This window comes from Camelus bactrianus, chromosome 23, assembly GCF_048773025.1.
Source record: "Camelus bactrianus isolate YW-2024 breed Bactrian camel chromosome 23, ASM4877302v1, whole genome shotgun sequence".
NCBI lineage: Eukaryota > Metazoa > Chordata > Mammalia > Artiodactyla > Camelidae > Camelus > Camelus bactrianus.
The window spans coordinates 25,211,430-25,239,322 of NC_133561.1; the positions used below are offsets into that span (position 1 = coordinate 25,211,430).

The window sequence follows — 27,893 nt, forward strand, 5'->3', positions numbered from 1 at the left end:
CACATATATATTGAGTATCGGCTGCTTCTAAGTCACTATGCTAAATACCAAAACTACAAAATTAAATAAGACATAGCCACTAAGCTGGTGTTTGACATGTTATACAGGTTTATTCTCTGAAGACACATATCTTCTGCACAGGATTTAGACTATCTTTTCTGTTTAATACACATCAATAAACACTGAACCAAAATATTTTAACATGTTCATTTTGGGGAAAGAAGAAGAAAAATACTTGGTATTTGAAGCATATGAAGGCTTGTTGGAGGAAGCATAGAAATAATATCAAAAACTACCACACAATATGGATGAATGCTATGACAGGTATGTTCAAGGCAATAAAAGGACACAGCAAAAAATATTTAAATCAGATAGCAGAGGTAAGCAAGGAGCCTTCCAAGAGAAGACAACAATTAAGAATGAGACAAAATTAAGTGAGGAAGGAAAGAAAAAGTCACTCCAGGTAGGGGGTACATCATGTGTAAAACATGGAGCTTTTTGTACCTTATAAGTTAACAGGGCTGTAGCCAAGAGAGCCTGTTGAGGTGGTCTGGGGAGAGGTCTCTGTATAGCTAAGAAGTCTGAACATTATCTTAAAAACTATATGAAAGTATTAAAGGCTTTTAAACAAGAGAGTTATTAGTTTTAAAAAAACCACTTTTCTAAAGCATCAGTTTTATGAATTATTCTGGCAACAGTGTTGGCAAAGAACTGGAGGAAAATTAGACCAGAGGCAAATAACAGTGTATCTTAAAAGGGGGATAAAGAAAATACTTAGAATGCCTAAATTTTAGTTTGAAACAGTTGAAGGAAAGATAGGTTAGATGTAACCAGCAGTACCTGGAAGGGACCGAGTCAACCTGAAATGATTATTCTAGCTATATGTCACCTACAGGACTCTTTCGTCCTTTTTTGTTGAAAAACATTCGTTAACAAACTGAAAAAGGTCAACAAAGACATGCTGATCAAAATTGTGCATGCCATGAAGCTGAGAGGACTAAATAATGTGTTAAGTTTTACATTCTCTGAAATACAGATCACTATCCTCTATAGAAACCACAGCAAATAACCGTAAAGAAATGTTTAAAGCTATACATTGATGACTACAGAGGAAACAAGGGGAGATGAGAAAAGGTGGCAGATCTTAGAAGACAGAAAACAGATACTAACTGTCTACAAGTGGAAATATCAGTAAAAAGCAAGCCAATTCTTACTGCAAAACTCCAGAAATGAGAGGTGTCAGGTTTCTTCTGAAAACGGAAGGACAGCGAAAAAGCCTATACACTATGTAGTCACATAGCCAGCCAGGCAGAGGTCCATCTCCTCCAGGTGGAAGACCAGAGGTTCGCTGTCTGAATGAATCAGATAGACACTACAGCTAAAGGTGGGACTGAGGAGTGGCACTGAAATGGGGGCATTAGGTGAGCATCAGGCCCCCTTCAACCACAAGGCTCCCAGAATGCTGTTTGTCTAATACTAGATTCCTTGGTAAGAGACTATTAAGGTTCTTTTCTAAGGAAACCAACTGCCCTAAAAGATAAAGCATACAAACCCTGACATTTATTAGGCCTCCTAACACAGCATCTGGATTATTACCCAAACTGAAGGTCACCAAATGCCGAGCTCAACAAGTGAAAAAAAGTCCCACCAAAACATATGTGAAATTTTAGAATAAAAAGGACAGAGAGAAGGCTCTATAGGTCTCCAGTGAGAGAGAGGGAGGAAGGGAAAAAAAAGGTCAGGAATTGGAATGAAATACAGAAGACGGATGAAGGGAATTCCCAGAATAACAGGAAGTGGAAGTGTGAAGAGAGACGCTATTCAGAAGGCCAAGAGAACACACCGATCCAGACTGGAGCAGAACAATGAAGGAATCCAAGAAAGAAGGCTCTGAGAAAACCCCTGATCTGATGGACTGTCTGGGGTGTCTGACTGTACTGAGATGTTCTAAAGTTTTATCGGAGCGTTTAGTAATAATGATAGGGACATAGAAAAAAATTAGCAAATTAGGGGAGGGAGAATGAAGCAATTTATTAACCCTAAGAAAAACTAAAAACCTGTACAAGGAAGGCCCAAAGACATTTCAACAGACTGAAATTTAGGCCAAATTTCAGCAAAATAAAACTAAAAGAAACAAACATAGAAACAAGACCAATTGGAAAGGCAACACACTGTCTTGAAATAACTAAAAAATGGTTATTGGAGAAAGGCAGTAGAAAGTGTAGAAACTTTATATCTCTCTATGTCCCTTTACGTTCCTTCATTTATAATTTAATTGTCTTAAATATTTTCTGTATATACATTTAGAACTACATCAGACAGTACAGTTTTTGTTCAACCATAAAACAATTTAGAATACTCAGGAGGAAAAGGAAAGTGTCTACTCATTTTCCACTCTTTTCATTGTTCTTTCTTCCTTCCTAGTGTTCTAAGATTCCTGCTTTTATTATTTCCTTTCTGTTTAGAACACTTATTTAACTTTAGAGTAAATTAGCCAGTGACATATTCCTTCATCTGTGATTGGTTTGATTTCCCTTTGTAATTGGCTTGACTTCCTCTTCATTCTTTAAGGATATTTTCACAGGATATAGAAAATGGGTTGACAGTTTTTTTCTTTCAGCACTTACGAATGTGGTGCCACATCCTTATGGCCTTGATGGTTTCTGATGAGAAACCCACTGTCATTTGAACTGCTCTTCCTCTATAGGCAAAGTGCTATTTCCTCACACTGCTTTCAAATATCTGTCTATAGTTTTTAGACATGATGTGCCTCGCTCTGGATTTCTTTGCATTTATCCTGTCTGAGATTCACTCAGCTTCTTCAATCTGTAGGTTTACATCTAGCCATTATTTCTTCAAATACTTTCCAGCTCAACCCTCTTTCTCCTCTTCATCTGTGACCACACTGACATGAATGTCAGATCTTTTCATTTAGCCTCAGAGGTTCCTGAGTCTCTGTTCATTTTCTTCCCAGTCTATTTTCACTCTATTCATATTATTTAGTTTCTGTTGTTCCATCTTTAAATTTCACTATTTTCTCTGTCCTATCCATTATGCTATTGAGCACATTTAGGAGTTTTTTTCCCCCTCTCTCTACTACTGTGCTTTTCAATTCTAAAATTTCTATTTGGTTTTTCTTTATATCTTCTATTTCTCTGCTGAGACTTTATATTTTTGTTTGTTTCATACATGTTTGCAATTGTTCACTGAAGCATTTTTATGATGGCCCTTTTAAAATCCTTATCAGATAATTCGAACATTTGTGTCATCTCCGTCTTGGTATCAGTTAATTGTCTTTTCTCAATGATTTTCTATAGAAACCTACATATTTTGGGTATCATGAGACTCTCCATCTTACTTGATGTTTTTATTTTAGAACATCATTCTGATGAGGAAAGGGATAACTGGTTTGTTACTTCTAGGTAGGGGGTGAAAATTCAGGTTCCCCATTTGGCCTTCACTGACACCTGGGGCGGGGGAGAGTTACTGGTGGTGTAGGAGTTCAGGTCCCTGCTAATATCACCTTGGCTAGGAAGGACAGAGGTACGATATTACTGCTCTTCATGTGGCCCTCAATGACACCACATGGGGGTTGCTTCATTACCACTGAGTAGCGGTCATATCCTGTCTCCACAAGCCCTCCTATGAACTACCCCAGTGGGGAAAGAATAAGAAGCCTCTTTACCACCAGGTGGGGCTAAAAGCCCAGCTCCCCAGGTGTTCTCAATGACATGTCCCATTTCTACCCAGCACGATACAAGTCCCAGATCCTCACTTGGCCATTTCTGACATCATAGCCACAGGGGGAATGTAGCACCTCATCTCAGACTTGCAAGGATGGAAGTATTGGAGCCTCACATGGCCTGTGCCAGCAGTAGTAAGACAGGGCCAAAGTTTTCCTGTAATGTTTGGCTGGAGTAGAGTGGTTACTATCTAAATGTTTTCTGTCTTGTTAAGCTGCCCCCTTTCCTAGTCCTTTGGCTGGAAAGAGCAGGCTTTTCTTAGGTTGGCTTGTTTGTTTTGTCTGTGCTTGTTAGCTTTTCCAAGTTGCCCCTTTCTCCAACATCCTATCTGAAATATGAGAGGCAAAAGAAAATTCAGGGAATTCACCACCATGTAGACCATTGGGTCCCAGGGTCACTAGCCAGTCTTCCTTCTACTCTCCACTTTTCAGAGTTTTCTTATGTTCATTTTCTATATAATGCCCAGAGTTTTATTTGTACTTCATAGACAGAATAGAGAAAAGGACATCAATACCATTCTTCCAGAAGCAAAACTCCAACATCTGTAATTTGATATCATTAAAGATAGTAGGTAATATTTTTACCACAATGTTTAGGTAAAGAACAAATTCCTATTAATTCAATTCAACTCGATGTTCCCTCAATGAGTAGAAACCCAAATACCGATGCGTCTGTGTTGCCAATGAAGACAGTTTTTCCACATATCATCATAGAGGATATTACTTAAGAACCTTAAAAAAGTAAGTACCAATCTCTCAACAGCTACTCAATTTGAACAATCTTCACAGATTTTTCTTAATCATATTTTAGGTATAGAATAGAAACTCCTACATTTTTCCAATAGCAAGCCAGCCCAAGAACTCTGCCTAGCAAGCATCAGATAAAGCTGGGAAGCTATCTCAATTACAAACTGCCAAGGCATGTGACATAATAAATAGTTTCAGGTTTACAAAGTATGTGGCATCTCTTATAACAGTGACTTATAAAGCATCCTACTTAAGTTGTTTTTCAAGGAGGGGCAATGTATTCGGGCAGTCCAGCCATACCTTCTTCATTGGCTAACCCTGTAAACACCATACACACACACACATGCAAGAATGACCCTCAGGCTACACACAAATCAGAAGATAACTGGACATGAAGCGATCATATGTTGGTATTTTCCCTCTGGTGTTCTAGTCAGTGCTTCTCTTAGACTTTTTTTTTTTTTTTGGCTCTTTTTTAAATTCACAAGAAAATCTATAAACATAGCAGAGTCTCATGCATCCTTCACCCAGCCTCTCCCAATGGCGACATCTTATATAGCTGTGGCACAGTATCAAGACCAGAAAACTGACATTACTGCATTACTATTTACTCGACTGTGGACTCCTTTATTCTTTTTTGTAGATAAGCTATATAACAGTGAACTTTCTCAGAAACTCTCCCAGCCCCTGGACATCCTATTACCAGTCAAACTACCAATCCAGACTTCTAATTCAACTGCAAATCACCTATATATAAAACAATTCTTCTACACACAAACTTATACACACCCTATATATTCATACATCATACACACAAACACAAAAGTTTGCATGCACACATGCACAAGCTTATATGAAAACAGGAGCAATCCATCTTTCTTATCCGAGTATGGTATTTCCACTAATTTCTACTTTCCCTTGTAATTAGTACATGAAGACTATGTGTAAAAGAGTCTGAGGGCTAAGAGAAATCTAGCATAAAAATCCATCCAGTGCTTCAATTCCTTGTGCAACAGCCTAATCAATGATCCTTCGGGCTTTCTCTAACATCAAGAAACAAGTAAGATATGAAGGAATCCAACCCATCTTTGTCAATCTTAATTCTTGAAAGGCATCTCTAATCATTTGCCAAAATTTTGAAAACTTGTACTCATTCAGTTCCAGCTGTATCCATTGGGGAAAATGAACAAGCAAGACTTATCCCTCACTACCTTTCTCCCAGGAAAACCAGATACTGTAGTTTGTCTAAGATGTCCTAGTTTGCATCTGTTGCTCTGGCATACTTAATAGCCCCTTCTACCCTCAAGACCTGAACAAATCACTGTATCTTCACTCTATTCTGAACAGCCCTCAAAAATATGAAGACCATACATGTTTTTCATCAGCTTAACCATCCCTCATTTTTCAGCTCTTCTTTGCATGATTTGATTTTGAGGGCCTTCACTATCATTCCTGCTTCTGAACACATACCAGCTCATTGAGAGCGTAAATTCCTTGTTGCATATATATATATATATATATATATATATATATATATATATATATATATATATATATAAAGAGAGAGAGAGAGAGAGAGAGAGAGAGAGAGAGAGAGAGAGAGAGAGAGAGAGAGAGGGAGAGAGGGAGAGAGGGAGAGAGAGAGATTTTCTAATTCCAATTAAAGAATAGAAAGTCACTTGTTTCCCTCTAAATTCTAGACAAAGATACAGCTATGGAATTTCTGTTCCTCTGGGCAAAGACAGGTATCTGAGTGTCTTGAACCATGATACTAGGTAGCAGTCTCACATTATACCAGTAGGTGTCACTCTACATATGATATATTTAAAGTTATTTAAATCTCAATTTCATTCATTTGACAAATACTTATTGAGCTCATTATGTGCCAGGTATGATTCTAGGTGCAAAGATTGTAGGCGTGAACAAGAAAAACACAATCTTATTTTCATGGAGCTTACAGTTTAGATATTAATGAACAAATCTGCTTCATTTACTTTCTATATATAAGTCTGTAAAATTCTATTCCTAGGGAAATTTGATTTTCCAAAGTTATTAAATAATAACATTCAAAACAACTCATAAAGAACAATATTGTAATGAAAGGGAATCAGAGAAGCTGTGTTTAGCACAAGCTAGATTAATGTATCCAGTGTATTTTCCAGCCATTTGAATTTTTATACTTCTCTTGCAAACTTCAAGTTTCTAAAACCCAAATTTTAGGTATTCCTCATTACAGTGGGAAGGAATTTATCTTTAAAAAGCAATTCAAATTTTTAAAAATCTACCTATTTATGTTTTTACAAAGCAGAGACTGTGTTCCAAATTTTAAAAGATTATTTGCAAAGCTTATTAATCCCAAAATACGTATTTCCTTACCTCTACTTAGAAAAGTTAAATACTTCCTTATTAACACCAACATATTTCCAGGTTAGCAGAACAAAAGATAGTAATGAATTATGCCTCAGCACAGAATTTAGGAATTCATCCACTGTCAACGTCCTTATTTGGATAAACCTGTGAGACTCACAGTTATTACCAGGACTTGAAGGTGACCTCCTCATGATTACAGCAGAGCAATGAAAAGGTCACACTTTGTCAAAATAAACAGATCTAAGAGAGGGAGCAGATGTTGTACATCAAAAAAAGCTATTTGCCTCCACAAAAATCTAAGAATCTTTAATTATCCAAGAACTATTTAATTGCTATTTTGCATGTCTGTATTCTCAAAAAGAACGTTCTCAAAACTGAAAAAGTTAGGGAAATCATGGTTAAGGAAGTACTTCAGGCTCAAAAGACCCACTGCTTAGAATTTTTTAGGTTCAAAATTCAGTCATATAATTTTATTTGAGAAAAATGATACTTGTAAGAATTTAGTGAGACCCTGACAACTTCATGTAACATCCAACCTAATGTTCCCTTTGGAATAACTCAAAGTATTAGTTACTGTCCAAGTTACCTGAAATATACTGCATATTGTTCGATTTTAGCATGAAATCACCCACATACTTTAGAACACATGAAGCATTCAATGAACATCAAGTTATAAATGAACACTGAGGTGTTTCATAAAAGACAGTTAATATAAAAAAGATCTAAGTTAATTTGTGCCTAATATTAAATAAAGTACTTTATTTTACTTTGAAAGGTAAAGTGGTAGTTCATCAAATATATTTAAAACATGATTTATGGCATACAGTTTTAAAATTACATTTGTAAACTTTCTGACAGGCCCAGTATTGTTAATGTTTTGCACATCTGAGATGTCATCAAATTTGGGGATACTAAATGGCAGATATCTCTGTTAGCATAGTATTTTTATTCCAAATATTAAAATGTGTGCGTGTAAAGGAGGGTTTAGTGTATAAGAAAAAGCAAAGCTTTTGGTGTCACGAAGATCTATGTCTGCATTCCAGTACTACCCTAAATAGCCATGTGACTTCTGGGCAAGTTACTTAGCCTGTTCCAAACATCACTTTCCCACCAAGATGCAAACAACAGGGCTGGAGAGGGAGTAATAAATTGTTTTATATAAAATCCGTAATATATGGTCTGATACACAGTAGGTGTTCAGGAAATAATATATGGTCTGATACACAGTAGGTGTTCAGGAAATAATACATGGTCTGATACACAGTAGGTGTTCAGGTATTGGGGGAATGCCATTTGTCTTTTTGACCAGCAGACTGACTATAGCAGTTAACGCTGAATAACCACTGACTCACAAGTTTTTATAACACAAAGTGCATCTCTACTCTGCTATAACAGGTTTAGAAAACCAAACCCCTTACTAGACTGAATGCCAACAAATAAGAACCTTCTCCTTTAGCACAAATATATTTTGCATGACCTTACATGAATTGCTTAGATAAAAGCTTTTTCCCTTCTGCTTTTGTTATTTTAAAGTGCAGATGCATTTGAGTCATTTTCTCCTTTTGTTTCATATCCTTAAGATCCAAAGCTTCAAAGACATAATGTCAGCATGTAGTCAATTTATGACTGAACTCTTGAAGAGACACTGAAGAATTACCTTGTCAATCACCCCAAGGACTCTGAAGGCCTTCAGCTCCTCGGCAGGGCTCCTTAGGTTCCAAAGGGGCCTTGAACTTAGTGATCCTGGAGGCTAATGGAAGATATCAAAAGATTATACATCAATCAGGGAGGTACTTGAAGGAAGACTGCCTGCTGAAGCAAATGCCAGGCCAAAGGAAACTAAATTTATCATAAATCAGAGACTGGAAAGATGAAAGGAGGAAGTTTCTGTTTGTCTGTAATGTAAAATAAAAAAAATAATAAAATCAAAAATGAAGAAAATCAAAAAGAAAAAGCAAGAAAAAAGTTGCAAGTAAATAAATCATGATGACAATGAAAACAAAATTTTTAAAAAGAAATATTAATGAGCTGATATAGTTTCTAAAACAATAATTCAATTCAGAACTATATAACTATAATGAAACTTTGTAACAAATGGATAACTGAGCCAACAATCAATCAGAGCCTTTTATTTACCCCAGAGGGCTCAAGAATAATTTAGAATTGGGGGACTAAAAAACAATGCAACAACAGATAAACCCTGGAAGGGAGAGAAGATTAGTCATTTTCTCTCATCATAATCCTTTAATGTTACTTATAAATATATACTACGTATTTTAAGAGGGATTGGCAGATTCAAGTTCAACCAAAACTGCCAATTACAGTGGAAAAATTAAGAAAGTCTACCCTATAACCAATAATTCTTATAAATGAGATTGTTTAAGCCTACAAAACAGATGATTTATAGGAGAAACAGAATATTTTTTAATATTTGAACATCTGTGATGTGGAAAACTTAGTCTGTTATCTACAAAAAAGTCCAAAACAAAAAAAATCAGTGAATCTATAAGGTATATTTCAATAAATAAAAGAATAATCCTAACTCCCATCCACTGGTCTTAGTTTTTCCCTACCAGGAAAGCAAGACAATAGACTAGATAAACTCCAAAGACCTCTCTATTTGGCATTTACAACCAGAAAGCAATGCTTTATTAATCCTTATATTAAAATGCAGATGCTGAAAAGGATGACAGGACACACAAAGCTTTATTATATCCTCAAAGCAGACCCTTTTGTTGCCAAAAATCTATTAGAAAATATAGGACACATTGTTCCCCCCATGAGTAGACCGTAAATATCCTGGTTAACCAAATGTCATGATTCAGAGTTACTGAGTTACCATTTTTGATACTTCAAGTCCTACTGCAGAGCAACATGACTGGACAAGCAGCTCTCCTTGAGAACAGGAAATATGCCATATTCACCTTTATAGTCACAGTTAGAATATTGGTTGGAAGGAAGGGGGAAGAGCAGAAAAGAGAAGGAAGAAGAGAGGAGGCAGCTTGCAAAGACAAATTTTTTGTGTGTTTTTGGGTTTAGTAAGCAAATATTAACTTCAAAATGTATGAAGAGGTAGTGTTTAATTTTTTTTAAAAGAAGACAACAATTTTTTGTTTTTTAAAATACAATTGAAAGTGCTGGTGACAGTGGCAACTGGACAGAATAATAATCTTTTTAAATCTACTTAATTTATACCTCTAGGATATATTTCAAAAATATCTTTTTAACACAAATACTGTAAGGTATCACTTACATGTGGAATCTAAAAAAAATACAACAAACTAGTGAATATAACAGAAAAGAGACAGACTCACAGATGTGGAGAAGGAGCTAGTGGTTACCAGTGCGGAGAGGGAAGGGGAGGGGCAAAATGGAGGTGGAGGATTAAGAGGTACAAACTATCAGGTATAAAGTAAGCTACAAAGATGTACTGTACGGCATGGGGAATACAGCCAGTATTTTACAATAACTATAAATGGAGTATAACCTTTAAAAATTTGTGAATCACTATACTGTATATCTGTAATATATCATATTGCACATCAACTATACTTCAATTTAAAAGTATGATATCGTAAAATAAATACATAAATAAATTTTAAAATGGTTTAGGAATACATTTTTAATATCTCACTTTATTAGGTGCTGAGCTAGATGACATAAAACACAAGCACATCTCTGCCTCCCTAAAAGTTTAAAATCCAAGGATATAAGGATATATTTAAGGATATAAAAATATTTAGCAGGGTATTTTAATAGCCATATAACAGAAATATCTCTTCTATCTTTATATTATTTCATCTTCATCCCTCACCCTGCCCTGAGTGTAGAACCCTCACCCTGCCCTGAGTGTAGAACTTACAAGGAGTTATTATTATAATCCCCACTTTACAGATAAGCAAAGATCAGACTGATTGGGTGTCTGTGGTCAGAACAAACAGTGAAAGATCCTAGACTAGACTGCAACTCCTTATTCTACTGCTTGCAGTCTTTCTGCTACACAACACATTCTGATAATTGAAAATCCATCTCCCCCTACTCTATTATCAAGGAAAAGTAAGACTTATAATTTTGGTAAAAGGAATGGTTAGGGAAAGTTATAGGAGGAAAAAGAATGCTTTAAGTGATAATTTATCCATTATATTCGTCTCTGAAAATACGGACAAACACGTCCAACATCCCTGTCTCCTAATTATACCCTCTTATTCACTCATGTCATAGGATCTTTCAGTTTCCAAAGAAAGTTGTCAGTTCATTTCAACAACCTCAACAGCAGAGACAGCAAACCACAAAATCTCTACTGCGCCTTTCAATAAAATACTGTGTGCCCACTGTGTGCATAAGTGAAAGGAATATCAATCATCAAAAGGTCCCCAGCTTCAAAAAGCTTACAACTTACTTGAGATGAGCCAAATATGTGAAAAGTTAAATAACAAATAAAACATTTTTAAAAAATATAAGTCACTAGTTAGTGTATGATAAACTGTGGTCTCAGAAAGAAGTGGAATGAAAGGGGATTTTAAACGTTATGTAGGAATTAGCTTAGGAAAAGGATATTATACATAGGATTGGAAGAAAACTGGCCTGCTGCGGAAAAAATGTTCAAATTGTAGAAAAGAGGGGGGAAAAAATGACACGTTTAAGGTTGGTCAATATTAATGGTTTTAACAGGCCTTGAGTGCCAGGAAGAAAAGTTTGGACTATGTTCTCCAGAGTCCAGAAAACAAGTTTTTGTATGAGAAACAACCCAACGAAAACAGTGTTTTAGTAAAGTTACTTCTGCAAAGACAGGAATGGTGAAATTGTAACAGGGAAAGACCAAAGGCAAAGTGATCATTCAAGTTCTCTTTCTACTTTACGCATCTATAAAAGTTTAAGATCAGAGAAATGAACAAAGAAAGATCATGAAATAAAATCATCAATAAAAAATCCTGTGTTTCTGATATGCAGTGTTTAAATAGGGTAGAATCCTTATAGATCTATTCCTTTTTTCATATGGCAAAAGGAAACATAAATCCACAGAATTTCAAGAACAGAAAGAGATAGAGATCAAGTCCAACATTCTTTTTTTTTTTTTCAGATAAGAAAACTGAAAAGCAGCAGGGTTAAGCAATTTGTCTAAGATGACAAAACTAGATAATAGACAAAAGGGGATTACATCTTATTTATAAAATAATGTAACATTGTTTAGGGAAACTTCAGCCATTGCTAAGGGGGCAGGGGGTGGGGGGAATACAGTATATTTCTAGGCAACACGGCTGATTTCCTTAATGAAAGTAAAATTTTCACTTAACTACTATAGCAGAAGTTGCCTAGAGAAGCAAGGAGTCCAAAACTAAATACAAGAGGGTGAGGAGGGAGGAGAGGCAAGAATATATAATAATCTTAACAACCTTCAAAACCCAAGATGGCAAGTACATATCACTCAACACTCAAACCCATGGCAGACATCTCTGTTAATCCCACACTCTGAGTCACAGTATGGTGCTCCAGGCAGCCCCTACCACTGGACTAGTTAGCAAACTAGTAAAACCTATTTACCATTCCTGCCCTACATTCTCTAAATGGCTAAGTGAAGCTTACCTTTGTTTTTGTTTTGGGGTTTTTTTTAGGTTGTTGTTTATCCTGCTCAGTCCTTTTCATTTCATATTATTTCCTTTTCTAAATGAGATCTACCTCCGTTCTTACCAAATCTGCTAGTGAGGTACTTTTCCAACTTTAACGTGTATGCACATCATTCACGGACCTTGTGAAAATGGAGATTTGGATTCAGTCAGCCTGTGGTAGAGCCCAAGATTCTGCATTTCCGAGAAGCTACCAGGTTCACCTGTGCTGCTGGTCCACCAACAACTTCTGGAGCAGCGTTAGCTACTCATCGTTAAATAACCTGAGAGTAAGTCAGCATTATTTGGGAGGGAATTAGCAATCAAGGACAAAAGGAACGTACTACAAAGAATGTAACAAGAACCCACACAATGAACCCTGAAAACTAACTACACTAGTTTCTGAACTGGGCTTCATCTATAGATTTTTAGGTTTGCAGAGACTTTCATTGGCAACCTACTAATCCTCAATACTCAGTTTCCTAAATAAGTCTTTCTTAGATCACATTTCAAGCATGCCTCTTAATTGCAGTCCCATTACTGATTTGGAATGCTCCTGACTGCCAGCTCTGCTTTGTCCATGTCCCACTAAGGGTCACACAATATTCATTTTAAAGTATTTTCTAAAGAAGAATTGCGAAATACCAAAACACGAGCAAACAAAATGCTTAACATAAAAATGTTTTTGATGTTATAGCAACTATACTCAAAAATCTACCAAATATTCAGGAAAGGCACATATTCTATATACAGTTGTCCCTCAGCACACATAGGGGATTGGTTCCAGGATCCCCATGAATACCAAAATTCATGGATGCTCAAGTCCCTTATATAACATGGTGTAGTATTTACATATAAACTACACACATTCTCCCATATACTTCAAATCATCTCTAAATTACTTATAATACCTAATGTGATGTAAATGCTATGTAAATCATTGCCTACAGGCAGCAAATTCAAGTTTTGTTTTTTGGAACTTTCTGGAATTTTTTTCCCCAAAATATTTTCAATCTGCAGTTGGTTTAATCAACAAATGTCGAACCCACAGGTACAGAGGGCCAACTGTATTTTCATTCACACCCTGTAACTGCATGATAAGAAATTATTCATATGATAGAAACTATACAATCTTTTATGTTCTAAATTTAGATCATTTACTGTCTTTATCTAAATTTGATCTTGAGCTTCAAATTCCTAGAGGTAAAAGTAGCAAAAAAGCTATTCCAAATCTTTTCTAGGGAAATCCCTTTAATATTAACTTTTAAATCATTCAAAGTCATCTACAATTAAAAAAAAAAAAAAGAAACGAAATCCATCTACGAAATCCATCTCCTTCACTTAAAACTACACCCTTACTTCAAACAAGGCTCATTTCCTTTTTTTCTGAAATTTGCTCGTTAAGTTTCCTTGGAGTCTTTTAGTAATGAAGCAATGAAGAAAAGAAAGAATAGGAGAGTGTTTTTGCTCCTTTCTGTCTTTTTTTGAAAAGGATATTATCATCAATGACTGGGAAACTCGGAACTGTTATATTTGCCACATGAGTCTCAAATAAAGTCAACAAAGCAAAAGCTTGAAGCATCACAGAAAAAAAACTCAGCTAAAGTTAGCCATGACCTAGACCCCACCAAAGGGAAAAACAGTAATCAACAAAAAATTCCAAAACCAAAAAGGAGGATTCCTTTATTTTCTTAATCAACCAGGCTAGAAAGAAATATCTGCACACATATTCAAGAGAGAAAAAATATCTGCTCTGCACAGAATTTAAGATTTGTTAAAAATCATTTATATCAATCCTCTTGTTGGGTTGGTTGAAACTGTGGCCCAAAGACAGTTAAAGAAGAGAAATAATGAACTTACCAAGCTAATCAAGAACCTCTAGAAGACATTTAAGTTAAATTATAAATTAAAAAAATAAGCGTGTCTCTGACCTAAATAAGGGTCAGGCTTAATAGAGTCAAATACAAAAGTGAAAATAAAAAGCAAATGCTTACCCTAAAAGAAAAACATCTTGCTCTAACAAGAAAAACTCTTCTGTAACCTCCTTGCCTAAGAACTGAAAAAAATCTTAGCATATCAAATCTGATTCACAAGGTACTGCTTTTTACCCTTCCTGATACAAGTTCCCATTATTCTACACGGCTCTTACAATTCTAACTTTTGTTTCCTCAATTATGTACATATTTTGGGTCCTCGATTATGTTTTAGTATTTGCAAGAGCAGAGACTGTGTCATATCTTTTGTATAACTCCAATGCATGTCTAGTTTGATGTTGTATACACACAGAGTCTTAATAGATGCTTACTGAATTTATACATAATCTAATACAATCAACTTTCCTATAGCAGGTCTCTTTTGCTTTATTTTCATTAGCAGCTAAACTGGAAGGGAAGTTCTGGCTGATATACTTCATGGTTCCTTTCTCCAAGTCTAATGTTATACAGCAGGCTTGGTAAACCTATTTGCCTAATAGGTTATTGCTCCATAGAAGTGATTATGGGGAACTACAATAGGGGATGCATAAACAGGGAGTTTGAATAAGTAAGTGTAAGTAGAATGTTCAAAGTTAACACTAATAGAAAAGAATAGTGCTAATTTTGACTCCCTAAAACTTGTAGAATACAGTTGACTTTTCCTTGAACAACACTGGGGTTAGGCGTGGCAATCCTCCCCACAGCTGAAAATTTAAATATAACTTATAGTCAGTCCTCTGTATCCACAGTTCCTCCTGCATCCATGGATTCAACCAACTTCGAACGGTGGAGTGTTGCAGTATTTACTATTGAAAAAAACCCACCTGTAAGTAGACCCACAAAGTTGAAATCCATGTTGTTCAAGGATCAACTGTATATATACATAAGATGGACTGACTAAAAAAAGTGAGTTCACAGAGGCACATCCTATTTAATACTTTTATCAATGTCTCCAAAAATGGATAGAGAACATACACACAAGGATTGCACATAGGGCAGGTTGACATTCCACAGAAAACTGAACTCAAAGTAATCTTTAGATAAATATCCATTTAAAAACGATAACATGCAATCCTGCCATGTACGAAAACATGGATGGACCTAGAGGTATCATGCTAAGTAAAATACATCAGATAGAGAAAGACAAATATAGTGTGATTTTACTTATATGTGGAATCTAAAAAACAAAACAATAAACATAACAAAACAGAAACAGACTCACAGATACAGAGAACAAACTGGTGGTTGCCAGAGCAGAGTGGGTGAGGGAAGAGTGAGGTAGGTGAAGGAGATGAGAGGTACAAATGTCCACTTATAAAGTAAACAGGTCAGCACAGTACTATTGAATACACTCAACCGTACTGTAATAACTTTATATGGTAACAGATGGTAACTAGACTTATCACGATCATCATTCTGTATAAAAATACTGAAACTAATATAATTATTGCAAGTCAATTACATGTCAATAAAAATTAATTTTTTAATTTTAAAAATTAAAAAGATAAAATTCAATAGTGAAGATTAAAGGAAATAATATAATTAAAACAACAATCACAGAAAACAGGAAAAGATTAGCAAACGGAATACAGAGGATCACAATAATTAGCAATCTGAAAATGAGTCAGCAGATATCTTATTTAAACACATTCATTATGTTAGAACAAGTAACAAAAGTCTATTACTTTCAAGTTGGAATATATTATTTTGTTCTAAAAAGAATGGCCAAATACTTAACAATGAAAATTCTTACTAATAAGTATTGTTTTGAAAACAGTATGCTTTAAAAGGTCAGAGAAAATGAAAAGGGCCCAGAAAATCAGAAAAAAAAAGTTTTAATAGTCCAATGAAATCAAGATTAAATAATAAGCTGTTTTTAAACTAGAAAATTGAGAATTTGAGAATTTTTTAATTTTCAAAAATTATAAAAAGCATTTAAAAATGTGGGGAAAAGTATATAAAGCAATATATGAAGGGAGATGAAAAATAGGGCTAAAACTTACTAAGTTCGTCTTAAAAGCTTACTAAGCTAGTCTTAACAGCTTGGTTTATAGGCTGGTCTTTTTAAAGGTAGGCACCTGACTGTATATACGTGTGTATGTGCACATCCACATAAATGAGTGATTTTTTTAAAACTCATTTAATTCTAACAACAACTTAGTGAGGAATTACTATTATCCTCATTATTCAGATGTAGAAGCTAAGAGGTGGTATTAAGTATCTTGTCCAATCTTCATCCCTTCATGTGACAGAGTTGAGTTATGAACAAGTTTGCCTGCCTCTTAGATCAATTCAGAAAATGAATACCTTCCCCTTTCTCTAGAAGATATGATTCTTAAGTTGCATCAGAAAAAAAACCCTTATTTTAATACAAAGAAAAAAATAAGTTTCTTCCAGAAATGTGCCAAATCCAGACAGATAAAACATAAAAACAGTAATAAACCATGATGTATCTAAATTTTAAAACATTCACCTGCTTTCTAGAAAGTACAAGACTAGGGGTAGCCCCAAATAACACCCCTGATAGAATTATGCCTTTATAATTCTAGGTGATCTATATCTGCTACTTGTGGGACTTATGTTTAAATGATTACTTTTGAATCAATAAAATTGTATAGGAATGGTAGAAGGATCATAATTCAACTTTTAAAAATTCAAATAAAATTCAGTATAAATTACTGTCATTCTATACACAGGGACTTTCAGGGTGGAGTAAGGAACAAAGGGCTGAGAAAGAGAAGGAGAAAATGAGTCCCACTTTATTCCACTCTTGGTGGTTTGTTTTAATGCTTTTTTTCCATCAATAACTGGTAAGAACATTATTGATAAAATTCCAAAGACCAAAATTCTCAAGCATTCTAGTTAAAAATAAAACCAAGAGATAAAACAGCAAAAGTAGCTGAAGAAAATACAAAATGAAACATAGGGCATACCTGAGATACATCATCAAGTTGAGGTTTTACATAAAGGCTACAGAGACTCTCTGCTCGCATGAGATACTCTGCAGTTCTTCTCTTCACAGCTTCTCGACGGGTAGGGCTTGACTCTCCTAAAAAGAGAAAAAGAAAGTCAGGACATGTGAAAAATAAGTAAACTTTCTTTTATCCAATCTGAAGATTAACTTCCTTTTACCCAATTTACCACATGTTCACATTTCTAACTGAAAAGAAGAGAGATCAAAATTGCAACAGACATCAAATTTATTAATTATCAGCAAGGTAGAAATATTCTCCCCATGAATTTCATTTATCTAAATTCTGAAACTCTCCTATTTAAATATGTATAGAGAACTTGATGTATTTTATAGGAGGAGTCAGTATATAAAGAATGTAATGTAAAAAGCTCTGCAGACAAAAGACTAGCCTAGTCCAGACAGTATGCAGTCATCCAACTCAATAAATAGGACTAGACACAAGAGATGTTTAATAAAAGCTGTGACATAGATGTGATATGCTGTAAAAGTACCAACAAACTAGAGAATGAAATTATTTAGGGTAACTCTAAATTCACTGTAACTGATTTTTGTAAGCGTCATGGTTTTCTCATTAACAACAAATTGTCCATACTACCCAAAGCAATCTACAGATTTAGTCTATCAAATTACCCAGGACAATTTTCACAGAACTAGAACAAATAATCCTAACACTTATATGGAATCACAAAAACCCCAGAATTGCCAAAGCAATACTGAAGAAAAAGAATGAAGCTGGAGGAATAACCCTCCCAGACTTCAGACAATACTACAAAGCTATAGTAATCAAAACAGCATGGTACTGGCACAAAAATAGATATACGGATAAATGGAACAGAATAGAGCCCAGAAATAAACCCACATATCTACAGTCAGTTAATCTCTGACAAAGGAGGAAAGAATACACAATGGAAAAACGCCTTTTTGGCAAGTGGTGTTGGGAAAGCAGGTCAGCTACATGTACATCAGTGAAGTTAAAACACTCCCTCACACCATACACAAAAATAAATTCAAAATGGCTTAAAGACTTAAATGTAAGACAAGACACTTATATACCTTCTAGAAGAAAATATAGGCAAAACATTCTCCAACATAAATCTGGGGCAGTCTCCCAAGGCAACAGAATTAAGAGCAAAAATAACAAATGGGACCTAATTAAGCTTATAAGCTTTTGCACAGCAAAGGAAACTGCAAACAAAACAAAAGACAACCTATCAAATGGGAGAAATATTTCCGAACAATGTGACTGACAAGGGCTTAATTTCCAGAATGTACAAACAGCTCATACAACTCAATAACAAACAAAAACAAAAACCAAACCAAACAAAAAATCAAAAATGGGTAGACGACCTAAACAGACATTTCTCCAATGAAGACTTACAAATGGTCAACAGGCACATGAAAAGATGCTCGGTATCACTAATTTATCAGAGAAACACAAATCAAACCTACAGTGAGGTATCACCTCACATGAGTCAGAATGGTCATCATTAAAAAGTCCACAAACAAATGCTGGAAAGGGTATGGAGAAAAAGGAACCCTCCTACACTGTTGGTGGGAGTATAATTTGGTGCAGCCTCTATGGAATACAGTATTTAGATTCCTTAGAAAACTAAAAACAGATTTACCATATGATCCTGCAACTCTAATCCTGGGCACATATCCAAAGGGAACTTTAATTTGAAAAGACACATGCACCCCAATGTTCACAGCAGCACTATTTACAATAGCCAAGACATGGAAGCAACCTAACTGTCCACTGACAGGTGACTGGATAAAGAAGATGTGGTAAATGTATACAGTGGAATACTATTCAGCCATAAAAAAGAATAAAATAATGCCATTTGCAGCAACATGGATGGACCTAGAGATTATCATGCTAAGTAAAGTAAGCCAGAAAGAGAAAGACAAATACCATATCACTTATATGTAGAATCTTAAAAAAATGACACAAATGAACTTATTTAAAAAACAGAGGCAGACTAACAGACAGAAATCAAACTTACAGTTACTAAGGGGAAAACAGAAAAGGGATAAATTAGGAGTTTGGGATTTGCAGATAATTACTATACATAAAATAGATAAGCAACAAAAAGTCCTACTGTATAGCACAGGGAACTATATTCAATATCTTGTAGTAACCTACAATAAAAAAGAATATGAAAAAGAATGTATGTATACCTGAATCACTATGCTGTACACCAGAGACTAACACAACACTATATCCACTATACTTCCATTAAAAAAACCCCACAACAACAAATTGTCACTCATCTTACAACTGAAAACAAGAATGAGATTTAAAGCTTTATAATATACAATTATGTGAATGTGACAAGTCATTTACCCTGTCTAGCTCTCAGTTTCCCTAAGGAAACAGTATTCAAAGTGTCCTCCAAAGAACTCAAGACCTCAAAGAGATGGTCCATTCCTGGGATCTCTGTTCTCCAGAATGGGATGATCCTACGCTTTTATCCATTTTACATACCACCTATGATATAACATTTAACTTGAAGAAAGGATTCCACGGCTGAAGGTCATAAAGTTTGAAAACCACTGTACTATATGATGCCTAAGGTTCCCTTCATGCATAATATTCTATACTACTCATAACTCATTTTTATCAAAGCACTTAATACACAGCACTGTTGTTATAATTCACCCTATGTATCTTCCAAACGAAGTTAACCAAAAAGCAAGCATCACACAGTGGAAAGTATTACTGGATTACATTCCAGAAACCCTGGTGATCTGAATTCTGGCTCTGTCGCTCATTAGTCATGTGACCAATAATAAGTCTTCTTGACTCTCTGAACCTCTTCCTCATTCTCTAAAATGGAAATATATACCCCAGATGACTATGGAGACTAAAGGAGACAACATAAATAAAAGGTACTACAACAGAGCCAGTAATACAGAAAGCAATGAATTGTAAAGGTTTTCAGTCTTGGTTTTTCTCACACAAAATAATGATATCTGGTTTGCTGAATCTGAAGTGAACTGAATTACAGCAAAGAGGTATTTTTCCCCAAAAGACTACAGGTGGAAAAACCTCTTATTTCTTCCTAGAACAATACTTCCTATTTTTTCTGGGAAATGCCCCTTTCTCCTCCCTTCCTACCCCTCCACCTCTCCCCCCACCACTACCAACCCTTAACGACATGGTTTAAATGAAAGCTGCTATCTGATTTCAGATCTCAGTGCCTCCAGTCACTACTAGCTAGCCAGGGATGAGCCTCCCAGTCACAGCAGGGCCAATCATAGAAGCCCACCCTCTTGGCCACAGTTGGAGAAGGGAGAAATCGGCCCAACACAAACTGGGCCAATCAGTCCTTCTCTGTTATTGCCGCTGGAAATAAGAGGAGTGGGAACTGCCAGCAGCCATAGTTCCTGCCAAAGCACAAAAAGCCAATCGGCAAGACAGAACTCGACAGAGAGAAACAAATATAAGAGACAAAAAGAAGAAATCCTAATGTGACCGGGGCCCCTGATTTCAGCTGAACCTACAATCCTGCCACTCTTTGTCCAAGGTACTGGGTTTTGTCACGTGCAAACCAGAGAAAACCAAAAGAAAACAGATCTCTAAGAAAAACCTCAACAAATTTTGCTAAATACCTTTCCTTTCACAGCTTTTACCTTACAATTCCATCTCTTCTCTCCTTTATGAGTAGGAATTCACAAATATAACTGGTCTTGGTGGGAGGTGGGGAATCTCTATTGCTTTTTAACTGTGGAACAATCTATATTTATTAACTCTCCAACTCCTCAAACCTCTAATAACATATCAGTATGCTTCCTGCATCTGTCCTTAAAATTTACTTCATTTCTAAACCCAAGGTTTTTATTTTTACTTGGTTGAAAATGGATATAATCTGTGAAAATCGCCTAAGTAACTATAACATATTTTGAAGATAAAGATGTCCCACATAAATAATAAACACTATCTCTACATATTACAAGTCCTTAGTTTTGAGCATATTGCTCATGAACTCTAACTCCCAGCCCCATCATCATTAGCTCTTCTCATCCTGTGTTGTACCTTTCAAGTCCTAATTTAACTCTCCATTTAGAATTGTTGGTTCATCTTAGGCTCAATTTTAATAGAAACTATGGCAATTAAATTTTTTTTAATTCAGTGTAATTAAGCTTTTAATAAAACTTCAAAATTTTCTTTAGTTAAAAAAAATCAACTTGCCTCCTAAAATAATTTGAAATTCAAAACTGTCACGATTACAAAATACCTAATTAAAACTACAGTTAAAGCCGTATTTTGTAATCAAATCACTGCTTCTTAAACTTTTAATATTTCTGTCGCTTTCTAGGCAGTCACCATAGTAACAGAGAAACAAGAACCGGAAGCCAGCAGTTGAAATGGACTCCCGCTGATGATAGTGGTTCCGCTTCCATGGAAACAACAAGGAAGCGATGGAAATACTGGAAGTCTTTTTAAATGTAACCTTAAATATACATACTATGACTCCTTCCTTATCAGCCCCTTAAAAGTAGGTCACAAGCACTGCTGATCAATAGCAGGAGCCAAGGATGAAAACCACCTCTTACAGATTTCTGCTGCTGGGCACCTACGGAGGCTTGTGCGTACCAGAAAGAAAAGATTAATCTATCGATTTCTGGAATAATTCTAACTAATCAGACTATTTTTTAATGTGACTTTAAACGATTTTACTTGATCAAAAAATGTAATTGACTCTAACCTTCTTAATTTCTTAATCTTCATTTTAAGACACACACGCAGCATACAATGATTATTTTTCAAGGAAAACTAGGTTGTCTGGAATTTAACTTTTAATCCCACACTAGGTTGTATGGCTATTATTTCTTCAGAAATGTATCTAGGTAGACACTTAATAAATGCTCTCAAAAATGGATGCATACCTTACATTCTACCAAAAGATAAACAAATAACTTCAATAAGTTCTCTACATTTTTGTTAATCATTCCGATAGAACAAAAATTTCCACTGTGCACTGGCATTCAAAAGAGAAAAACTGCTTCCATTATTTAGTAACTTTTGTGTCAAAAAGTTCTGGTATACCATAAAAGATGTCTTATGTATATGGTGTCAACCTGTATGTTTCTACTCTGCCTCAGATCAAGAGAGAGGATAGAAACAGGGTGATTACATGGCATGATCCATGAAAGAAGAGAGTGTAGTTGAATAGAAAAGAGGAGAAATGCCAAAGTTGTCACTGAAAATGTTAGAAACCCTGGACTGCCTATCCTGCGTTTCTCAGAACACCAACTCTGACTTAATTTACCACGAGAAGTTTTTATAGAAGGCACAGTCTATACATAATAAAATCGTGAAACTCTGACTTACCCAAGAACCCATCACCACTTGGCACTCCTTCATTACATTAGAATTCATTTATGTATTACTTTCCTTTCATAACTAAGGAAATTGAGGCTCAGGGACCTGAAATGCCTTTCTCAGTTACAAAGTTACTGTAAGAGCCTAAACCTAAACGTTTTATGCTACCACACTTCAGGTAACTGACTTCGAATTAGATTATTCTACTGCTACTTCCTAGGACAAGAAAAATATAAAGCACAGGACAAGCACAAGCGAGTATGGGGACAAAGATGAGGAGAAACAAACATAAGGGGTTGAGGCAACAGCCTATCTGACAACACAGAGTAGAATCAGAGGGAAGGAAAGAGGCAGAAGAAGACAAGCGCACAGGAAAATGGAACCTCTGAGGAGGTAAATTTCACACCATGTAAAAGAGAACAGGCTTTTCTGAGAAAAACTGGTCTCTCAAACATCCTTGTTACCCAAGGATTTCTTTGGAAAAAAAAGGTCTTTTCTCATTTACTCATTTTTTTAAAAAAAGGCATTTTTATTCACAGAAATAATGAAAATCAGTTTCACAAACTAGAGTACAAAGTCATTCTTCCAATTGTTAGTCTACCCTTAGTTACTAAAAAGAATATAGCTCATGCCTCATCACTGATTCAACAAAAGAAAAGCAATGCCAGCAGAAGACCTGGCCACATCAGACCTTCTGACAGTTATTTATACATCTGCACTTTATGGGAAATTTTAAGGGATTTCAAAGAGTATTTTGACTGTACTTGATTGTCACCATATGCACAAAATTTAATCCCCACATAAGATTCTACTTAGTCCCATGTTACTTTTTTCTCTCTCCTCTTCTACTCCACAAATACTCTCCAATAGGCCCTATGCCACTATACTCTCATTCAAGCATGCTCACTTTTCATTCAGGTTGATCACATTAGAAAGAACATCCAAATCAACCTGAGTTTGCTGGAATAAGTTTTCGTTGGTGCTTCTTTTTTGTTTTGTTTTTTTTTTTAAAACAACTTCAGTCATAGAAAGGAATATGTCTGTTTGAGATGGCCTTGGTGATTATAGCTTTGTTTAAGTGCTGATTTATTATAGTTAATGGGTGTTTTGTTCTTTTCAGGTAAAGCCTACCATTTCTGACTTCTGCTAAGACAACAAAAGGTAACCTTGAGAAGAACCGTGATTTATGGTTCCACACATCACCCACAAATCTGGAGCCATCAGCCTTTCCATGAATAACACGAACCTGGTCAGTCAGGGAATCTGCTTCCCGGTTGCATTTAACCAATCCCCTATTTATGTTTTTTTTTCAAAACCAAGTGTTCTGTGAGCCCCAGAAGTTCAAAGAGTAACCAAAGAATAGTAAAAGCAAAAGCCATAATAATATTCATGCCGACGCATTGCCTGAATTATAATTGCTTTCAATGTTTAGTAGTTTTTCTGCTGTCAAAAAAAAAGAGAAAAGAAAAGAAAAGAAACAAATTGGCCCAAAATGGAGCCACTTGTGCTGAGCCCATGCCACCAAACTAAGACTTAACACCTAATCTAATTGCCGTTTCAACCTTCCCCAGGAAAGGAATCTTAACCAGTCGGTCTGAAATTTCCTGGACAGCACCAAGGAGATAAATAACCAGCCTAATAAAAAACTCTTTTGTCTCCCAAAGGAAGGTGATCTTGCTGAAAATAATCCTTATTTTTATTTATGACCTCCTCTCCCCACCCTCTCGCTGCCTTTAAAAGCCTTTCCTTTTCTGGAGCTCCTTTCTACTTGCTAGACAGGATGCTGCCCAATTCATGAATCAATTAATAAAGCCAATTCGATCTTCAAATTTACTTGAATTTTGCTTTTAACACTGCTATCAGTAATACTGAGTGAAAACTAACAACACATCATTAGATCATAGAACTTTAAATGCCTACAAAGACAGCCTTCTCTTAGATTCAACTATTTATTTCTGCCCCCTAACCTATTTCTGTTTTGCATTTTTAAAGGAGAATATCCAAAAGACCAACCATTCAATTCCTTCAAAACAACATTGCCTGGACAGCCTTCTTTGTGACAATAAACTCTTCTAAGTAAGTAAGTAAGCAAATAAATAAATAAATAAATAATTTCCTAAATGTTCTTTATGATAATGATGATAATATAATCCCCAAAGTGTTTCTTATGTTCTAATCAAATGGCTTCTAAAAGATTAAGATAAAAAGATTTTAAAGAGCTAGAAATATAATGAAGGAAAAAAGGAATAAAAATTGAAACCAAGGAGCTAAAATTTTGTCTTATGAGATGGAATAAACATAAGATGGAAAATACAGAAATGAAACTCTACACAAACTAGTAAGAGTTTTTTACCTGCCATACTGGTGAATGTGGAAAGTCTCCCAACCCACACAAAGGCTTTTGCTCATTTCTTTCACTGGCTATGAGAGACATCTTATGAGAAGCAGCAAATCTAAAGAAGACTCCAAAAGTTTAACAACTGTTTTCTTGATGTCATGATATGGAACCACATTTTTTTCCCTTTAAGATGATGTAAAGTAATCAACAGAAGAACTGATTATTAGCAGTTAATTCTTCCCAATTCTCTTAAGTTTCATAGACTTATGCACCCCCACCTTAAAAATTAAATTGACTTAGTTTATACTAGAATTAGAACAGACTCCCTCCCATCTTTCTTCAAATTCATTTAACCTGAAGATATACATATCGCCACATTTAAATAATTCAAAGAATGAGTCAAGCAATACGCCAAGTATATCACATGTGAAGCCCATTTCAGGACGACAAAGAAAACGCTTCCAGGCAACTGGCTTTCTTTAAATAAAGCCACCATAGTGAAAAAGTTCTTCATACCACTTATTCCTGTCCCTCCTATCACTTTCAGAAGGAAAGATGCCTAATGGTAACTGAGCATCTATTATGTTCCAGACACACAGTCATCTCAAAGTTTACAGTCATTTCAATGCTGTCATAGAACATTATATACAGAAGATGATTTTTTTAATGTTGTTAAACAAATGAATGGAAAAGTAAATGATTTTGTACCAATATTACATGGTCCAATAACAGTACCTTCATGCCTAGAAATGCTTCAAAATCTCTTTCCATAACTCAGTGCCTCTCTCTAACTTAAATAATAGTCACATAAAACGCATGTCAGAAAATGTGTATAATTATTGTCTATCATCTGTGTAGGTGAAATCCATAAAAAAGGAATATAAAGGAATATAGCACAGAAGTGGCATGGCTGTACTAAAAAGAGAATCTACATTTGGTTTTTTTATGAAAAACTGTCATAACAGTGTCAATGAGGAAAATACAACAGATATTCAAAGTAATTATAAATCATTGTGTAAAATAGAATGAAGTCTATGAACTCTTTTTTTATTGTTTGACAATTACCATTTTGGAAAATGTGTTTCTTAACAGTTTATAAAAGTCGATATGTCTCCACAATGATCTGGTTATTTTTCAGATGAAACACATTCTGAAACCACTAATGGAAATACAGTATATGCTTCTGAGAAAAAGCAGATTTACATTTTTAATACTTTCTAAATGAGAATAAATAAGCTGAACTTCCACGCAATTTACATAAGCTCAATGTTTAATTATTAAGATACAGTTTGAGCTGTAAGTCATATAAAACTATGTTAACTCAACTAATAAAATAATGATTAACTCCTTCCCCAAGTGCCTAACAACATACTAGTACTGAAATAGCAGTAGTTTTTCACTTATGGTATTTTAGCTTTATTTGGTTTACTTTAAAATACCCATAGATACCTACAATTCTGATCAGAATCAAAGTTTTTTCCAGTAATACAGGGATTAAGCCATCCCTCTCATTTTAATGTTTTTAAACTATGTTGCTATAAAAATGTGATACTGATGACAGAGATCGGCTAATAAAAAAAAAAACCCTTCGAGAATCCTCAGTCCTCATCTATCCCTGCTTTTGCTATAAAGCAGCTGTGCCTCACACAGACTCACATGAATGAAAATATTTAGACGAGAAACCACCCACTTAGTTTATTTTCCATATGACTTTCCTGTAATTATTTTGTAAACTGTTCACACAACAATACATAAAAACATCTGCAAAAACAGGTAATTAATGTGTCAAGCCAAACTAATGCATTTTTTATGGCGTCCATGCTTCGTCAACTGTAATTATAACTCTTTTTTAAGCAAATGATGATGTGTTTGTTGCAATGTGCAAGTGGTTATTTTAGATGCTCTGTTTACTCTTCATACAATCTGAATATAAAACTCCACAGCTACTTTACCCCACATCAGTGCTTTACCTAGCTTTTTGCAGAAGCAGGAAAGTGGTTCTCTTTTCCAGGCTATAATTTCCAGTGAACATTTTTGTCATTAAAACATGAAACTCTCAACAGAAAAGTCGACACCAAAATAGCCAATAATTCAAGAAACATATGCCAGCAAATGATCCATCCAGACTTTCTTCCTCCAGCTGTAACCGTGTGAGAACACAGCACTTTGTGCCAGTCGGCTCCAGTTCGCTGAGCCTCCTGAGGGCATGAGAGGTTTAGAAGGTTCATTATTTTTTTTGAATGTGTAATATTCATTCTGTCTAGACCACCAAACACATACATTTTCACATGAGACTAACAAATGAAGAATTCAATCCTGCCCAAAGTACACTGCTTCATACTCAAGTTATCCTGCTTGAGTTCTAACTACGTGAAAGATAGTCGTATCATTATTACTATTGTTATTATACACTAACAATATTGCATACAAATCATCATCCTCAGATGGACTTTCTTTAGGCCCAAGGTATGTGATCTCTAAAGTTCTGTTTCCTGAAATCTAAAATTAAGGAAGAAGCACAACCTTACAGTATTTTTTCCAGGGTCCCTTTTCTGTTTAAAAAAGGCAATTTTAAAGGCAATTTTCTAGGGTGATTACCTGTAGCACAGAAAAACTGTGGTAATAAAGAACTCTTAGGAAACAAGGTTTTTCTGTTTATTCTCACAACCAAAATTTTTTAGAGTTAATGTAGAATTAGCCCTTTGAGGTCCAACCTTTTGTAACTATTTTCATACAAATATTTCTAAACTGAGCTACTCCATTCTTCCCCTGGATATCAGCTACCATGACACGCTACAGGTGGCTAATCAGCTTCTAAAA

General features: G+C 35.2%; 1 protein-coding gene across 5 annotated transcripts in view; it reads right to left on the reverse strand.

Annotated features, from left to right (window-relative positions):
- The window catches only part of RPS6KC1 (ribosomal protein S6 kinase C1), a 141,563-nt gene that overhangs the window by 49,618 nt on the left and 64,052 nt on the right, over window positions 1-27,893 (reverse strand). For 4 of the 5 annotated variants that reach the window (XM_074351828.1, XM_074351827.1, XM_074351830.1 and 1 more), the window contains 2 exons: window positions 17,369-17,484; window positions 8,517-8,609 (listed from right to left, as the gene is read on the reverse strand). In XM_074351828.1, the coding sequence (XP_074207929.1) occupies window positions 8,517-8,609; window positions 17,369-17,484 (209 nt within the window). Of the gene's footprint in view, window positions 1-8,516; window positions 8,610-17,368; window positions 17,485-27,043; window positions 27,183-27,893 lie in introns of those variants that run through there. The other variant, XM_074351831.1, reaches the window with a different exon arrangement.